At 46.6% G+C, this 16,750-nt stretch overlaps 1 protein-coding gene and 1 gene segment (V, D, J or C); one reads left to right on the top strand and one right to left on the bottom strand.

Annotated features, from left to right (window-relative positions):
* Positions 1–4,593: 4,593 nt before the first annotated feature.
* LOC117870957 (taste receptor type 2 member 7-like) lies at positions 4,594–6,181 on the top strand. The gene has a single exon (XM_034758477.1). It carries the CDS (start codon positions 4,594–4,596, stop codon positions 5,524–5,526), a length of 933 nt encoding a protein of 310 aa, XP_034614368.1. The 3' UTR covers positions 5,527–6,181.
* A 7,569-nt stretch (positions 6,182–13,750) lies between these two features.
* Positions 13,751–15,281, bottom strand: LOC117874433. The segment is given in 3 exon segments: positions 13,751–13,804; positions 14,367–14,686; positions 15,014–15,281. Coding segments are annotated over 3 exon segments (432 nt in total).
* Positions 15,282–16,750: the final 1,469 nt, after the last annotated feature.

The raw sequence follows: 16,750 nt of genomic DNA, 5'->3' as shown, positions 1-16,750 counted from the left end.
GAGCCTAACTTGAATTTGATTTAGGGTCATGGTGCTCCATTCACAAGCTGACACGATGGACCAAAGAATAAAAGAAATAGAGAGAGAAATGAATATACATGGGAGGGAAGAGAAATAAATGAACACAGAGGAAACTGGATGAATTATATGAAAGTAGTGCTCAGTATTTTATTTGTAGTAAATGTGCTATACAGTAACTCCTTCAGGAAGTGTAGAGGTGCCATACTTCCTGTATACTTTTCACATTGTTTTTTGTGACATACTTCCTGTGAGGAGCACAAACAAGGGCACCCAGGACAGGGCAGTTGCAGGCTGCAGCTAGTAAGTAGCAGGAACTTTTATCTTATTTCTAGATATAGTTTCCATTCATAATAAAGAGTTTATCTTGAAACTGTCTGCTCATCAGTAAGATGCTATATTAATAATAGGGCCCCATTTCATTTTAATTCAGGCATCATTTGCATTATACTTAGCATGGACATGTTTTCCCTTTTGATCACCAGACCTCAGATTAGGGGTTGCAAAGGAAATTACCCCAAGAAAACCGATCTGCTCTTATCCCAGGAGAAAATTCTGCTGGATTTACTCTTCCAACAGTTAATCATGAAAAACACAGATGCATTGAACTGCATGTTAGGCAAAGGTTCTGTTACTGTATTTCCATTTCATGCATAGATCTTTGCATTTTCCCATTTAGAATGCTCTGCAGTGAAAGGAAACAAATGATATTGATTTTGCATATGCTGTATCAACTGTTTGCTAATTATAGGTGGTAAACAGAATAATCTATTTCAAAACCAAAGCAGTTTCTGTGAAGAGGAGTTTTACATGTCAGGACTTGTCAAGACATGTCAGGGCCAGAAAAGATGGTGAAGCCTGCCTTTATAGAGATGGTCACAACAGCAGCAACCAATAAATAAGACAAAGCGATGGGAGGACATAACAAAGGGACATCGACTTCTTATGTAACAGACCACATGATTCAAATTCTTGTCATTTTTACTTGGCTGTGTTTTGGGTCTGCAGGAAATGGTGATACCTTACTCTAATGTATGTTGCACCAAACAGACAACATGGAACAGAATTTCTGCATATGCATCCTCCCTCACCATAGGAAAGAGCTACAGAAGAGGAGGGAGGAGACAATATTTGGAGCCAGGTAGTTATGATGAAGAAGATCTGGAATTGGAGAGGCATAATTGTCCTTGCCTGAGACTTCCCTGTTTATCTTGAACTCAGGAAATTCCTATATACAAACTTTTTTGATTATATTACAGGTTGTTGGGGTTCTGATTCAGGTAAAGTTGGACACAGAACCAGCATTCTCTGATTTATGGAAACACCTTTTTCAAAAACCTTTCCAGGTCCCCCGCTAGGTGTCATGAGAGTTCTATGGACTGTATTCACTGGCAAATGGCCAGAGCTAACAGGGGCAGGGGCAGTTATGGTACAAAACAAAGACAAAATTGCAGGTCCAGCGTTCCTAGTTAATAGAGACCTCGAGCCAGTTCTGTTGGGATTAGATTGGTTAACAGCATTAGGGACTTTCTGGCCTCAGGAAAGAGTACAGCTGGTGTCTGCTGGGGTGGAAGGTATTTCTCCCTGTCTCCAGGAGGCTTTTTCCCCCCAGTTTAAAATCACTATTTTCTCCAGGTCATTTAAAAGGTGTGGATGCAAAAAGGTGGCTGGGAGGAGGGCAGACCAACCAAAATAAGGTAATGTCTGTCATGTGTCACATGCATTATTGAAACAATGGACAAAAAATTAACAGAGCTGGAATAAACAGGAGTGATATTCTCCAAACCTATTAGCGACAGAGAAGCACCATCAGGGTGTATTCTCAAAGCAGGTGATTCAGCACTTATGTGTGGACTATAAATTAAGCATTAGACTCTGCCCCAACACAGCTAAAATCTGTGCCCTCCAACCTGGCATATCACACACAATACACATATAATTAATCACATGTGCACTGGTGTGCAAAACCTTAACTCCATTTTCATACATCATACATGTACCATAACACACACCACAGTTAAAGGGTTACAGCCAGATTAAATTCATCCCAAAGAACAAACGTTGCCTGTGGCTGCCAACCGGAGCGCCTAAACGTGTAGAGTTACTTTTTTTCAGTAATATATATGACTTAATTACCTGGAATGACAGGGAAGGGAAGTTCAAAAAAAGATGGATATATATTCATTTTTAACATATTATTTGCCTCTAGAAATGTTAAAAAATAAATTATTCTAGAATAGAAATTATTTCTATAGTTTGTTTAACTGAGGTGTATTAAACAGTTTATATAACTAATCAGTTTTGAGATGGGAACATTGACTTTGTGTTCGCCCTTCATTGCTCTTATCTCATTTAAAGCTCAGCATTTTGCTTCTTCCCATATTAAGTTTGAACTGTACTAAACTCCTGGATTTTTAAATTTCTGAAAATGCAGTAGATAAGGCTTACTCTAATAAAACAGGGTGTCACCCCACACTAAAATATTGTTTTGTGTTCTGCCTACTAACATTTTTGTATGCAGTGTAGTTGTAGCTGTGTCATTCCCAGGATATTAGAAAGACAAGTTGGGTGAGGTAATATCTTTTATTGGACCAACTTCTGATGGTGAGCAAGACACAGAGTTCTTCTTCTTTTCTGTTGTTTTTAATTGTAGTCATACACTTGTTATATAGTGATTTAATACACTTAAAAAAAATAAAACTGTATTCTCAAATCAAGAAGAATTTAAGTATAGCTAGAAGAAAACTCTACTCCACCCCGTCAAAAGTTTTTTAGTTCTAAAATTCAGATAGCTCTTTCTTCATGTCAGTGCTCCAGTTGGTTTCTATGTAATTTCCCCTTTCATATGATCTGGCTTTAGTAGATATTAATGCTTTATTTCCTTTCACAATGGCTATGTTAAATAATGTTTTATTATTTAATGTAATTATGATTCTCAACTCTTCAGTATATTTAGATATTTTCTATTTTTGAAGAGTCCACTAAATCATATTTTTCTTTTGATTTTTTAAAATTAAGTCTCTTGTCATGTGACTCCTTTAGGACTGATTAAAGTGCTTCCTGCCTACTTCTGACTCTCAAAACGTGCTAATGATCCCCTTTTTCCTTTTAAAGGAAGTTCCTCTTGCCTAAAGAAAATCAAGCCTTTTTATGTAATTCCTGTTTTTTACATTGAGGACTATCTGGGGATTAATATAATAAAAATGGATAAAGCATAGCTTCAACACAGCTAAACTACATATTGCGATAGGGCAAGCAGAAAATCCATTCTGAACAGTGCAAAAATTCATGCGACAACAATACCAAGCACTTATATATTCATCTATAGATCTCAAAGTGCTGTATGGAGCAGGTCAGTATCATCATTCCCATATCACAGATGGGGAAACAGAGGCATTCAGAGGTGAAAGATCACCCAGGAGGCCAGTGGCACAGCTAGGACTAGAATCCATTGCACTATCCACTAGGTCACACTATATCGATTTACGTGCTATAAGAGCAGGCATAACAACATTTTTAAAGATGTTTTTCCTTTATATTACTGGTACTTTCTCAACCTTAAATACATTTTAACAGGCTGTTTTTGGGCAAGTATTTCTGCACTTGACTTTTTGGGGCTAAATCCCTGAAGACCCTGGTGAGGGCATATATACAGCTTTGTTGGACTTTTGCTACCTCAGAAGAAGTTCATTTTTATCTTGGCATCTTGAACAGAGGGCTGATCCATAGGAGGCCTCAAGCCATTGAAGACCCACCAAGAAATTTTGGCAACCTATAGGGGATGCCAAGCACAGGAAAGTCCTGCTGTACCTCACAGAACAGCATGAGGTGGTCAAGAGCTTAGTGAGCCCTGTCACAGTTAGAATTGTCATACACTGCCACCATGACATCAGTGCCACTTCAGTCCATCCGATTCTCATGCTACCAACTGTCACTGACTTCCATAGGATTTACTCTTACCGTGGTGGGAAGAAGGAGCAGGGTCTGTGGGTTTCATTACATTTTTCAAGCACAGCTCCCAATAGAACTTATCCGGTGAGCAGTGCTGGTGCTAGTCCATTGAGGCCCCTAAGCAGGAATATCCCTCCCCCCGACATACACACACATGCACACAATACTAAAACAGGCACATTCTTATCATACAAAAGTGAAAGGGGGATGCTTGAGCTGCTTGTGGCCCTAAGCAATTGCTTCATCTTACTTATGCCTAGCCCCAGCTCTGCCAGTGAGATAACCTAGAAGTCAAACAATTAAAATAAACAAGTGGGAGAGAGGGAGAGGGAAGAGAAAGAAATTAAAGGAATGAAGAAGGAAATGAAGATTTTCACAGAAAAGGCACAGCACTCTGGAAAGAAATGGATAAATATGGACAGTAGATGAGGTCATCAGTAACAGAATCCTTCTGGAGATTTGCATCCCTATGAATGCAGTTCCTACCCTTAGAAAAAGCTTAAACCAACAGTGTCATTACCAGACACATCCCAGCAGACCAGCACAAGAGTAAAAATTTCCCTTTTTGCAGTTTTTCCAAGAACAGAAGAATCACCGCAGGTTTGGAAAACAACAGTTAGAAAGATGCTTACTCCAGTTGGTCTCATCTCTATGATACTTTTGGGACTTGAGTCCCTTGTTGCAAGCCTGGCAAATGGATTTATTATAGTTGTGATTTTCACTGGCTGGATCAAAAGCAGAAAGGTGGCCTCCTGTGAGCTCATTCTGACCTCCCTGAGTATCTCCAGGTTTCTCCTACAATGGATTGTAATGCTAAGCAACGTCATCTATATCGTTTTTCCAAGGACTTCTGCACTAGGATGCAAACACAAAGGATTCGGAATCCTGTGGAATTTTCTAAACATGGTCAGTCTCTGGTGTGCCGCCTGGCTTAGCGTCTTCTACTCTGTAAAGATTGCCAACTTCACCCGACCCTTCTTTCTCTGGTTGAAGCTGAGAATTGCTTGGCTGGTGCCAAGGCTGCTCCTGGGGTCCCTGATGGTTTCCTTGGTCAGTACCATCCCATTAGTCTGGACTGATGTTGGGTTTGATCTGTGCAACTCAAGAAAAATCCCGGAAGGAAACAGAACCTTGAATGATACTAAGGATATCCCATATCTCTTCTTTATGCCTATGGAAATCATTGTATCTGCCATCCCTTTCATCATATTCTTATTTTCATCCATCCTATTGCTCATCTCTCAATGGAAACACACCAAGAAAATGAAAAACAATGTTACTGGTTTGAAAGATCTCAGTGTGGCGGCCCATACCAATGCCATGAAATCTCTGCTCTCCTTTTTTATCCTCTTCATTATATATTTTGTGACTATAATAGTCATCTTGGCAGGCACAATCAGATTTCAAAACCCTGCCCGTTTATCTTATGAAGTTCTACTTTCTGCATATCCTTCTGGACACCCCATTGTTTTGGTTCTGACCAATCCAAAACTGAAACAGTTGTCAGTGAAGATTCTGCATCAAATCAAATGCCAACTAAGAGAAGGGACTTCATAAATCCTATTACAACACCCCAAAGAGGGGCCCTTTCACTCGCATCCAACATAGGAAGGGAATCAAATCTGTATTCTGCATTTCACATTAGATATTTTTCTCTATACTATTCCTCAGAGCGATTATTTGCTGAACTGCAGCTTCACTCCCAGCCCTGCATGGAAAGGCTCCCACCTTTGATAGGCTCTCCATCTCTCCTCCCACAGATCCTTACTTAATAACCACTCATTCCATGTTACCCTACTGCAGCCCCCTTATCTGAATTCTTGTCCTGTATTTCAGTTTGGAAGTGTTCAGTTATAATCTCTGTGTCTTATTCTTTCTTTGGCACAAACCAATATATATAGGCAATGCTATTTAAATCGCTACTAACAAGGGTCATAATTAATACTTTTCTATTAGGGTCTTACTTATGGATGCCCTCATTAAACATTTGTGAAATGCTGGTGTCTGAAATCAGGTGCAATTTCTTGTGTAAGTATAAAATTGAATCATAGACACTAGATCAGGGGCACAGCGGCATTGTAGGGGGGTGGTCACCTGCTTCTGCCCTGAGGGGTTTAAGACAGCCCTGGGAGTGGGCTGTTGCAGGACAAAGTAGCTATGAGGCTGACTGGGGAAGCAGCCGCAGCTGGGCCACGCCCCAATCAGGCCTCAGCTGGCCCTATATAAAAGGCTAGGGAAGCCAGGAGCTGACACAGTCTCTCTCTGGCTGTAGCGGGAGAGGGACCTGAGCAGAGTACCTGAGTGGAGCAGAGCTGGGGAAAGGCAGAGGAACTGGGGAGGCTCCAGCCTGGAAAGCTCCAGGCTGCAGCCTAGCAGAAGGTCAATGGGTACTGGGGGTTGCAGAGGGCAGCCCAGGGGTAGGCAGAGGCAGCAGGTCCAAACCCAACCTTGCCGGTGATGGGGGGGCCATGTGACTTTGTGGCGGGGGAGGGCGGATAGAGATCTTATGCAGCGGTCCTTGTCCTAGATCACAAAGCCACGCAGCAGGGGATCTGTAACCATCCTCCCCTGCCACAAAGTCACATAGCCCCCACACACAGAGTCCTGAAAAGGAGGGGTGGCAGGCTCCGTTGAAACAACCAGTCCACCACTGTGGACCTCTCTTGGAGCAGGAGCCTATCATTCCTCGAGTTTAGAAGCGTTCTTTCCATCAGTACGCCCGCTACCCACCACAGTCTGCATCCCACTTTCAACACTTAACCATGAAATGCGTAATAAAGAAAACGGTGTTCATTAACAAAGTTCCATGTCTTTTATTTTTAAACGTGTGTTGGAAGTGGGGGGACGGGGTGAACGGAGTATGTAGCTGGAGAGGATAATCAACAGTAAGTGGGTAAAGAAACGGGGCCAGGTTCAGGTTCTCTTTAAACAAACTTAATAGTCACAGGTTACCCTGCTCACTGAAGAACCTAGCTTTCAAAACCTCCCGGATGCACAGCGCATCCTGCTGGGCTCTTCTAATCGCACGGCTGTCTGGCTGGGCGTAATCGGCAGCCAGGCTATTCGCCTCAACCTCCCACCCTGCCATAAAGGTTTCCCCCTTGCTCTCACAGAGATTGTGGAGCACACAGCAAGCTGCAATAACAATGGGGATATTGGTTTCGCTGAGATCACAGCGAGTCAGTAAGCTTCTCCATCTCCCCTTGAGACGGCCAAAAGCACACTCCACCACCATTCTGCACTTGCTCAGCCGGTAGTTGAAGAGTTCTTTTTCACTGTCCAGGGCGCCTGTATAGGGCTTCATGAGCCAGGGCATTAGCCGGTAGGCTGGGTCCCCGGGGATCACTATAGGCATCTCCACATCCCCAACAGTTATTTTCTGGTCCAGGAAGTAAATACCTTCCTGCAGCCATCTAAACAGACCAGAGTTCCTGAAAACACGAGCGTCATGAACCTTGCCCGGCCATCCCACGCTGATGTTGGTAAAATGTCCCCTATGGTCCACCAGTGCTTGCAGCATCATTGAAAAGTAGCCCTTTTGGTTAATGTACTGGCTGGCCTGGTGGTCCGGTCCCAGGATAGGGATTCCATCTATAGCCCCACCGCAGTTTGGGAATCCCATCGCAGCGAAGCCATCTATGATGACCTGGACGTTTCCCAGGGTCATTACCTTTGACAGCAGTAGCTCAACAACTGTGTTGGCTACTAGCATCACAGCAACCCCCACGGTAGATTTCCCGACACCAAAGTGATTCGCGACTGACCGGTAGCTGTCTGGCATTGCAAGCTTCCAGAGGGCTATGGCCACTCGCTTCTGGACAGTCAGGGCTGCTCGCATACAGGTGTCCTTGCGCTTCAGGGCAGGGGACAGCAACTCACAAAGTTCCAGGAAAGTTCCCTTCCGTATCTGAAAGTTTCGCAGCCACTGTGATTCATCCCAGACCTGCAGCACTATTCGGTCCCACCAGTCCGTGCTTGTTTCCCGGGCCCAGAATTGCCGTTCCACAGCATCAACATGACCCATTGTGATCATGAAGTTCACTATGCGGGGTCTCGTGCTTTGCGAGAGTACTGTGCCACTCTCAGAATTCATGTCCTCAGCGCGCTGCCGTAGCCTCCTCTCCCGATTTCTCAGCATTTGCCTCTGGAAAAGGTGGATGAAAAGCTGTGAGGTGTTGACAACGGCCATAACTGCAGCGATGGTCACAGCGGGCTCCATGCTCGCAGTGCTGTGGCATCCGCGCTGTCACTCACCAGAAAAGTGTGGGAACTGATTGCCTGCCGGCGCTTTCAGGGAGGGAGGGCGGGAGTGACGGTTGGATGATGACAGTTACCCAAAACCACCCTTGACACATTTTTTTCCCCAGCAGGCACTGGGGGCTCGACCCAGAATTCCAATGCGGAAACTGTGGGATAGCTGCCCACAGTGCACCGCTTCCAATGTCGACGCTTGCCCCGTTAGTGTGGACTCACAAAGTCGAATTACTGTCCTTAGTGTGGATACACACGTTTGATTTAGTAATATCGATTCCACATATTCGATTTAAGTACAATCGAAATACTCTCGTAGTGTAGACATACCCCTAGAGAGTGGTTGTCCACGCCGGCACTTACGACAGTATAACTTATGTTGCTCAGAGCGGTGATTTACTCAGCCCCCTGAGAGACATAAGTTACTCTGACATAAGCTATAATGTAGACATAGCCCTGGTAGGAGAGAAGAAGGAACAAGGAAAGGTTCAGAAAAAGAGGAGGAGAGAGGAAGAATCGAGGCCGGCTCCAGGCACCAGCGAAGGAAACAGGTGCCTAGGGCAGCCAATAGAAAGTGGCGGCACGTCCAGGTCTGCGGCGGCAATTTGGCAGCGGGTCCTTCAATTCAGTCGCTTTGCTTCAGTCTTTGGCGGCAATTCGACGGCGGGTCCTTCAACCCTCTCTTGCTCTTCGGCGGCACTTCGGCGGCAACTCAATCGTTTTTTTTTTTCCCTTTCCTGCTTGGGGTGGCAAAAAAGCGGGAGCCGGCCCTGGGCAGAAGAGAAGATAGGGAATGGAGAGGAGGATACATAGGGACAGGGGAGGGAGGTGTTAGAGCAAGATGGAGTGCAGCTTATGCAGGAGGCAGGGCTGTGCATGGGTGTGGGGGAAGGGAAGTTCTTTCCCTTTGCTGGGAGGTTTATGCTAAGCACTTTTGGCAGTTGAGTCACTGTGTGATCTTGCTTAGCACAGTAATATGTGCCTGAGTCTTGCACCTGGGCACTCTCTGCAGACAGAGACAGGACATTGTTTTTTGTCCTACTGCTCTGGAAGTGACTTTTAAATGGCTTCTCAATATTTTCACTGAAGCCTTCCGTAGAAAACACAACCAGCTGCAGCCTTGTGTCCATTCCCATGGCCTGTTTGTACCAGTACATGTAGGTGAAACTGGTTGATTTTTGGGAGCAGTTCAGTGCTAGTGTCTGTCCCTGACTGACCACCATGTCTGGGGACTGAAGGACGGCCCATCCTGTGAGGAAACAGAAATAAAATGAGATGAGAGTTTCATGGGATTATATTGGAGAAATGGGGGAATTTCCAGCTCGTGATCAGGAAACATTCCCAAAGGTGAGGGCGATCTCTGCATGGAAAGGGGTGGAAGCCTTATTGCTGCATTCATTTTATAATCTCACGGTAGAAAGTGTTGGAGAATATAACACTGGAAACCACCCCGCAGGGGCTAGGGATGGGAGCAATGTTAAAGATGGTCTGTCACATCTCTATTGTCTCCAAAAATGAAGAGATCCATAGACTCCGTCATGTGCTTTTGCTTAATTAAAAAGCTTTCACTTACCCAAGGGGGACAGACCAAGAATAAAGAGCAAATGGGGAACCATTGGGTAGCTGCTCATCTGGCTGGGGATCTGGCTGAGACAGCTGCATAGACACACACAGCCTGAGCCTGAGTCAGAACTTCCAGCCACTGGCCAACCAGGAAGCAGAGACGTGTGAGACAGGAAATGATATGAGAGAGAGAGAGAAAGAAGAAAAGAAAAAAAACTGAATAGGAGGAGGAAAGAATGAGAGAGAATTTTATACTGGGGGGGGGGGCTAAGCAGAATGAGGATATTAAATGGCAGAATTATAATTAGCAGGTGATATGACCCTTGTGCAGCTGTGCGTGGGATATTATTTGTAAGTGTGGGGTGTATTTCTGAAGGGTAGGTGCATTTTGTGTCTTTTTTTTTTTCAATTCAGTGAGTGAACTGAAAGCTGGAGAAAAGAAGCATCAGGAGAACCAAACAGTGAGATACTTAGATTGAGTTTTTTTGTCTCTTCCTCTGGATAACACTCTCCTCTCGATACTCCCACTATACACACAAACATGTGGGGTCATCACTTTTTGGGCCACTTAGATCTGCCCATTCATTTCACACAGGTAGTGAATCGTCAGCAGATAGGAATGGCTTTACTCTCTCCTAGAGCTGGACTGGAACCTGTTGTGTTGTTCTCCACATGAACAGAAGAAAAGCTTGTGCTAAATAAATATGTTCCTTCATTGATAACTTTACATTCACCTGACAGCACAAACCAAGAGCTGCCCTTAGCTGCAGCAGACAGCTCTCTGATCACAGCAGTATTTCAAGCCCTGCATTTCTATATGAAGGTGACTCTTTGAATTCTCCAACCACACCCCAGACCCTGTCACAACTATAGCTGCTGCTCCACACACCTGTGGCCCAGAGTTGCAAGGTTTTTGATTGTCTGTAACTGGCCATTGTATTTCCAGCGCCATGTGCCCCAATGCAAAGACATCATTCCTGAGCTCACAAGGATGTACTGTTATAGCAGAAATAACACTGTATGGGCAGCTCTCTCAGACGTGATACACAGCAGTGGTGTTTGTGCGCACTCATCCCCAAATCAGCTGAGTATTTCATAGAATCATAGAAGATTAGGGTTGGAACAGATCTCAGGAACAGAGGCAGATTTATAGTAAAACACAGGGTTCTCTGGCACGGGCCCTCCCAATAACAGGGGACCCAAGGGCTGGGCACATGGAACATGACCAAAGCTGTGAATAGCCCCCAGAGTCAGTAACTCCCAGCCTGGGTGAAATCAAACCTGTGACCTGGGGTGAAAGGCTGCATGTCCTATTCTTGGTCCCATAAACCTGCCAGTGTCAGCAGAGAGTACAGGGGGGTTATTTTTGTTACTGAACCCTGGAGAACCCATCTGGTCATGGCCTGGCTTGTGTGTCTATACACCATTGCCCCCTGCTGGGAGGAATATGTCAGAGCTGCTAAGGCACGAACTAGCTTCCTCTGCTGGCTGCTAAGGGTGGAGTGGCACAATCCAACAGACTAACAAACTCATTGTTAGAAAATTATCCTGCTTTCTAATCTGATATATGTGTCCCCAGCTCAGTATTGGCCATAATGAAGAGAGACAGGATTGAAAGGAGGAGTTTCTGACCAAGCGGGCTGGCAGGACGGGGGTCATATTGTGGCCCTGTTATCTCCTGCACTGTGGCTCCCTGCAAGGCAGAAGTCAGTGGTGCTGTCCCTGGGGCTGGAATTGTTGTACTCCAGGGAAACACTGACTTTGGGGCTCACCAGGAAACAGCCTTGAGACCAGGCCCTTAATTTGTAAAGGGGGAGAGACTATGGGGAATGAGAGAGTAGAGGTGTAGAAATAAGGAGGGGAAGTGAGGAATGGGTTAAAAGAGGGGAAGTGAGGGGAGAGAACAGAGGGGAGAAAGCAGAAGAGCACAGAAGGACGGAAAGGTCTCCTACATCCACTTGAAATGGCTCCCCTTGCCCAATTTCATTCCATTGAAGGGAGGAGAATGAGAGGGAGGAGTGAATGAGGCGACAGGGAGAATGGGGAAGGGAAGGTGTGAGAGAAGAGGAGAGAAAAAAGAGAAAGAGAAAGAAATGAAAAGTGATTGTATCGGATAGAGACAAGGAGGAGAAAAGAACACGGGGAGGGTGAAGAGAGACAAGAAGAAAAGAGGACCGGATGGACAGAAAAAGATTTAGGGCATAGTGTCACGGACTCACAGGTTGTGCACACTCTTGGCCCCGTACGGTCCCTGGGGGGAACTTCCTTCAGTGTTAGATCCCTTCTCAGGGGTAAAATCTCTCTTGGGGGTTAAGGCCCTCCACCTTCTGGCACTGCACCTCTCTGAGCTTTAGTACACCTATCTCTCGCCATGGGCCCCCTCAGGGAGTCCACTCGCTCTGGATCCCCGAGGCCTCCACTCCCAGTGGGAATAATGCAACCCTGTTCTCTAGACCAATGCGACTCTCAGCCAGCGTAATACGGAAGGGTTTATTCAACATCTGAACACAGCATAGGAAACTCTCAGGGCCCTCAGTTCTGGCCTCCCTCAGCACAGTACATCTAAGTCTCCCCTACATCCAGGTGGGCTCTGCCTGCTCTCTCTCCCGAGTCCAGAGACCCTGCGCTTTCCAGCTGGGCATCCGATGTCACTAGCCCCAACAGCTCCTCCCTGTCCTTTGTCTTCCATCCCAGGTAAACAGGTCGCTGGGGCCCTCTCTCTTCCGTCCTTTGTTCCCCTCTGGCTGGAACTGGTTGGTCAGGTCACCAGGGTCCTCTCTCCTCAGCCCATTGTCCATCTGACTGCCAAGCTGGGGTGGGCCTCTTAGCCACTAAGTTACCAGTTGTTAATATTCCCCATTTTCCAGGGGTCCCAGCTGCTAGGCAAGGTCACAGCTGGTCCTCTGCAACTACAAACCCTCTCGCACCACCTTGTTAAATATGCAGCACACAGGGAAACTGAGGCACACACACTATTCATATAAAACACTACAAAAATCCCGAACTTCATCACAGACGGCTACGCTAGAGAGTTTACAGCGGCGCAGCTGCACCGATGCACCTCTGCCACTGCAAGGTCTCTAATGTAGCCTCTCTAAGCTGACCTGGAGAGAGCTCTCCTGTCAGCTTAACTACCCTAGTCCCAGAGAGCGGTTGTCCACGCCGGCACTCACAGCAGTGTAACTTATGTTGCTCAGGGAGGTGATTTACTCAGCCGCTGAGAGACATAAGTTACGTTGACATAAGCTATAGTGTAGATATAGCCTTAGTAGGAGAGAAGAAGGAAAGAGGAAAGGTTCAGAAAAAGAGGAGGAGAGAGGCAGAAGAGAAGATAGAGAATGGAGAGGAGGATACATAGGGACAGGGGAGAGAGGTGTTAGAGCAAGATGGAGTGCATATGTAAGGGGACTGTTGCCCCTTACTAACATTCAGTGGGGGTGTTTTGGTTGGCTAGCTCCCAGCACTAAAAGGGGAGGGGTCGATGGGAAATCAGGACCCTGAGACTGACAATGGCGAGAGGCCAATGCTCCAGGTTATCCTGATTGACAGGGCGGGCAGGCTAATCAGCGAGACAGGAGGCCAGGGTGGGTCCCGTCCTCCGTATGAGTTGGAATTGCTTGGGTCAGACTGAGTGGGGCCGAGCTAAGGAGAAAGCAGGGGCCCAAGCTGAGCTGGAGAGCAGAACTGTGCCAGATCCAGAGGGGCCAGAGGCGCAGCCACAGAGCCAGAGAGAGCAGATCCTGTGCAGGGAGCAGAGCTGCAGCCACAGAGCCAGGTGTGGTGAGCAAGTGTGGCCAGCCAAGGGGGGACCTTGGGCAAAGGGCTCAGCACAGAAAGACACCCCCAGACAAGGGCCCTTGCAGGCCAGACTGGGAGGAGGACCTTAACCTGACAGGGGACTGATGCTGGGAAGAAGGGTCCCACCACTCGAAGCCCAGAGGTGTGTGGCCACCACCATTGCAAGTGTTCAACCCGCAGCATACCTGCAGCACAGCCAGGGCCTGAGAAGGAAATCTGGGACCTAAAAGGAACAGACTGTGGAGTGCCCTGATGTCCAGAGACACTGTTTGTGATGTTCCCTGCCACAGAGCGGGGTGATGTGTTTTCCTTTAACCTCTCCCATTTTTCCTTATTCTTTTCTTTAGATTAATTGTTAATTAAACAACTTGTATTTGTTTTAAATTGTATGGAATAATCAGTGGGACAGGGAGGTGCCCAGTGCAGAGAGAGTACCCCGGAGTGGGGACACGCTAGCCCCTGTCCTAGGTGACCACAGCAGGGTTGGGGGTTGAGCCCCCCAGGAATCCTGGGCCCAGCCTTGTTGGGGTTACGAGGACTCTGCCAGACAGGAGAGTGGAAGGGGAGCCCTCAAGGGCAGGGAGGCCTCTGGGTACAGGGAGTGGGAGCGAGGACTCAGATCCTTTCGCTAGCCCACTTCACCGGGGTAGTGCAGAAGCCAGGAAAGTTCCCCACAATAGCGGGACCATTCCCCCTCTTACACATATTATGCAGGAGGCAGGGCTGTGCATGGCTGTGGGGGAAGGGAAGTCCTTTCCCTTTGCTGGGAGGTTTATGCTAAGCACTTTCGGCAGTTGAGGCACTGTGTGATCTTGCTTAGCACAGTAATAGGTGCCTGAATCTTGCACCTTGGCACTCTCTGCAGACAGAGACAGGACATAGTTTTTTGTCTCACTGCTCTGGAAGTGACCTTCAAATGGGTTCTCTGGTTTTGCACTCCCGGAGCCTTCTACAGAAAACAACACCAGCTGCAGCCTTGCATCCTTCCCCACAGCCTGTTTGTACCAGTACATGTTGGTGTAAGTGGTTGATTTTTGGGAGCAGTTCAGCATCAGTGGCTGTCCCTGACTGACCACCATGTCTGGGGGCTGACGGACGGCCCTTCCTGTGAGGAAACAGAAATAAAATGAGATGAGGGCTTAATGAGATTAAATTGGAGAAATGGGGGAGTTTCAGGCTCATGATCCCCAGGAAACATTGCCAAAGGTGAGGGTGATCTCCCCATGGGAAGGGGTGGAAGCCTTATTGCTGCCTTCATTTTATAATCTCACTGTAGAAAGTGTTGGAGAATATAACACTGGAAACCACCCCGCAGGGGCTAGGGATGGGGGTAATGGGAAAGATGATCTGTCCCATCTCTACTGTCTCTAAAAATGAAGAGATCCATAGACTCCGTCATGTGCTTTTGCTTAATTTAAAAGCTTTCACTTACCCAAGGAGGACAGACCAACAATAAAGAGCAAATGGGGAACCATTGGGTAGCTGCTCATCTGGCTGGGGATCTGGCTGAGACAGCTGCAGACACACACAGCCTGAGCCTGAGTCAGAACTTCCAGCCACTGGCCAACCAGGGAGCAGAGACGTGTGAGACAGGAAATGATATGAGAGAGAGAGAAGAAAAGAAAAAAATGGATAGGAGGAAGAAAAAATGAGAGAGAATTTTGTACTGAGGGGCTAGGCAGAATGAGGATATTAAATGGCAGAACTTTTGAGGTGGAAGGGAGTTATTGAACAGTGAGAGAATTGTAATTAGCAGGAGATATGATCCTTGTGCAGCTGTGCGTGGGCTATTACTTTTAAGTGTGGGATGTATTTCTGAAGGGTAGGTGCATTTTGTGTCTTTTTTTTTTTTTCAATTCAATGAGTGAACTGAAAGCTGGAGAAAAGAGGGATCATGAGAACCAAACAGTGAGATACTTAGATTCAGTTTTTTGTCTTCTCCTCAGGGTAACACTCTCCTCTCGATACTCCCACTGTACACGCAAACGTATGGGGTCATCACTTTTTGTGCCACTGAGATCGGCCCATTCATTTCACACAGGTACTGAATCAAGTATCAGAGGGGTAGTCGTGTTAGTCTGGATCTGTAAAAAGCAACAGAGGGTCCTGTGGCACCTTTAAGACTAACAGATGTATTGGAGCATAAACTTTCGTAGGTGAATGCCCACTTCATCAGAAAGCTTATGCTCCAATATATCTGTTAGTCTTAAAGGTGCCACAGAACCCTATGTTGCTAGGTGCTGAATCGTCAGCAGATAGGAATGGCTTTGCTCTCTACCAGAGCTGGACTGGAACCTGTTATTCTGTTCTCCACATGAACTGAAGAAAACTTGTGCTCCTTCACAAATATGTTCCTTCATTTATAACTTTATATTCACCTGACAGCACAGACCAGGGCCTGCTCTTAGCTGCAGCGGACAGCTCTCTGATCACAGCAGTATTTCAAGCCCTGCATTGCTATATGAAGGTGACTCTTCGATTTCTCTGACCATACCCCCTACCTTGTCACTACTATAGCTGCTGCTCCACTCACCTGTGGTCTAGGGTTGCAAGGTTTTTGATTGTCTGTAACTGGCCATTATATTTCCAGCACCATGTGCCGCAATGCAGAGACATCATTCCTGAGCTAACAAGGACGTACTGTTATAGCAGAAAAACACTGTATGGGCAGCTCTCTCAGATGTGGTACCCAGCAGTGGTCTTTGTGCGCATTCATCCCCAAATCACCTGAGTATTTCTTCTCATACACCTCTGATTAAACCTAAATATTAGGGGATTTTATCTGCATTGGAATGCCAGACACAGGAGCGCTGCCAGCTTTTTTGCCGCCCTAGGCGGCGGAAGTCCCGCCCCCGAAATGCCACCCCCGACAGAGGCGGCGGAAGGTCCCGTCCCCGAAATACCGACGATGACCTGGGTGGCTGAAGATCTGGCTGCCGCAGTTGCTGCCCCCCAAATGTTAGCGCCCTAGGCGATCGCCTAGGTTGCCTAATGGGTTGCGCCAGCCCTGGCCAGACAGCATTGCCTTTAGCCAGCCATTTTCCACACTGATCGTGTCTCTCCATCTACTTCTCATCATGCCATCAGCTGCCCCTTCTCTGTACTCTGTATAATGGAGATTACACACCTGTGACACTGACAATCTGATGTGTCAGGGTCTCCTGAAGCC

The sequence above is a fragment of the Trachemys scripta genome, chromosome 1, assembly GCF_013100865.1.
Source record: "Trachemys scripta elegans isolate TJP31775 chromosome 1, CAS_Tse_1.0, whole genome shotgun sequence".
In the NCBI taxonomy this organism is placed as follows: Eukaryota; Metazoa; Chordata; order Testudines; family Emydidae; genus Trachemys; species Trachemys scripta.
Note: the sequence above shows the minus strand (reverse complement) of the source record. Positions and strands in the feature narration are given on the sequence as shown.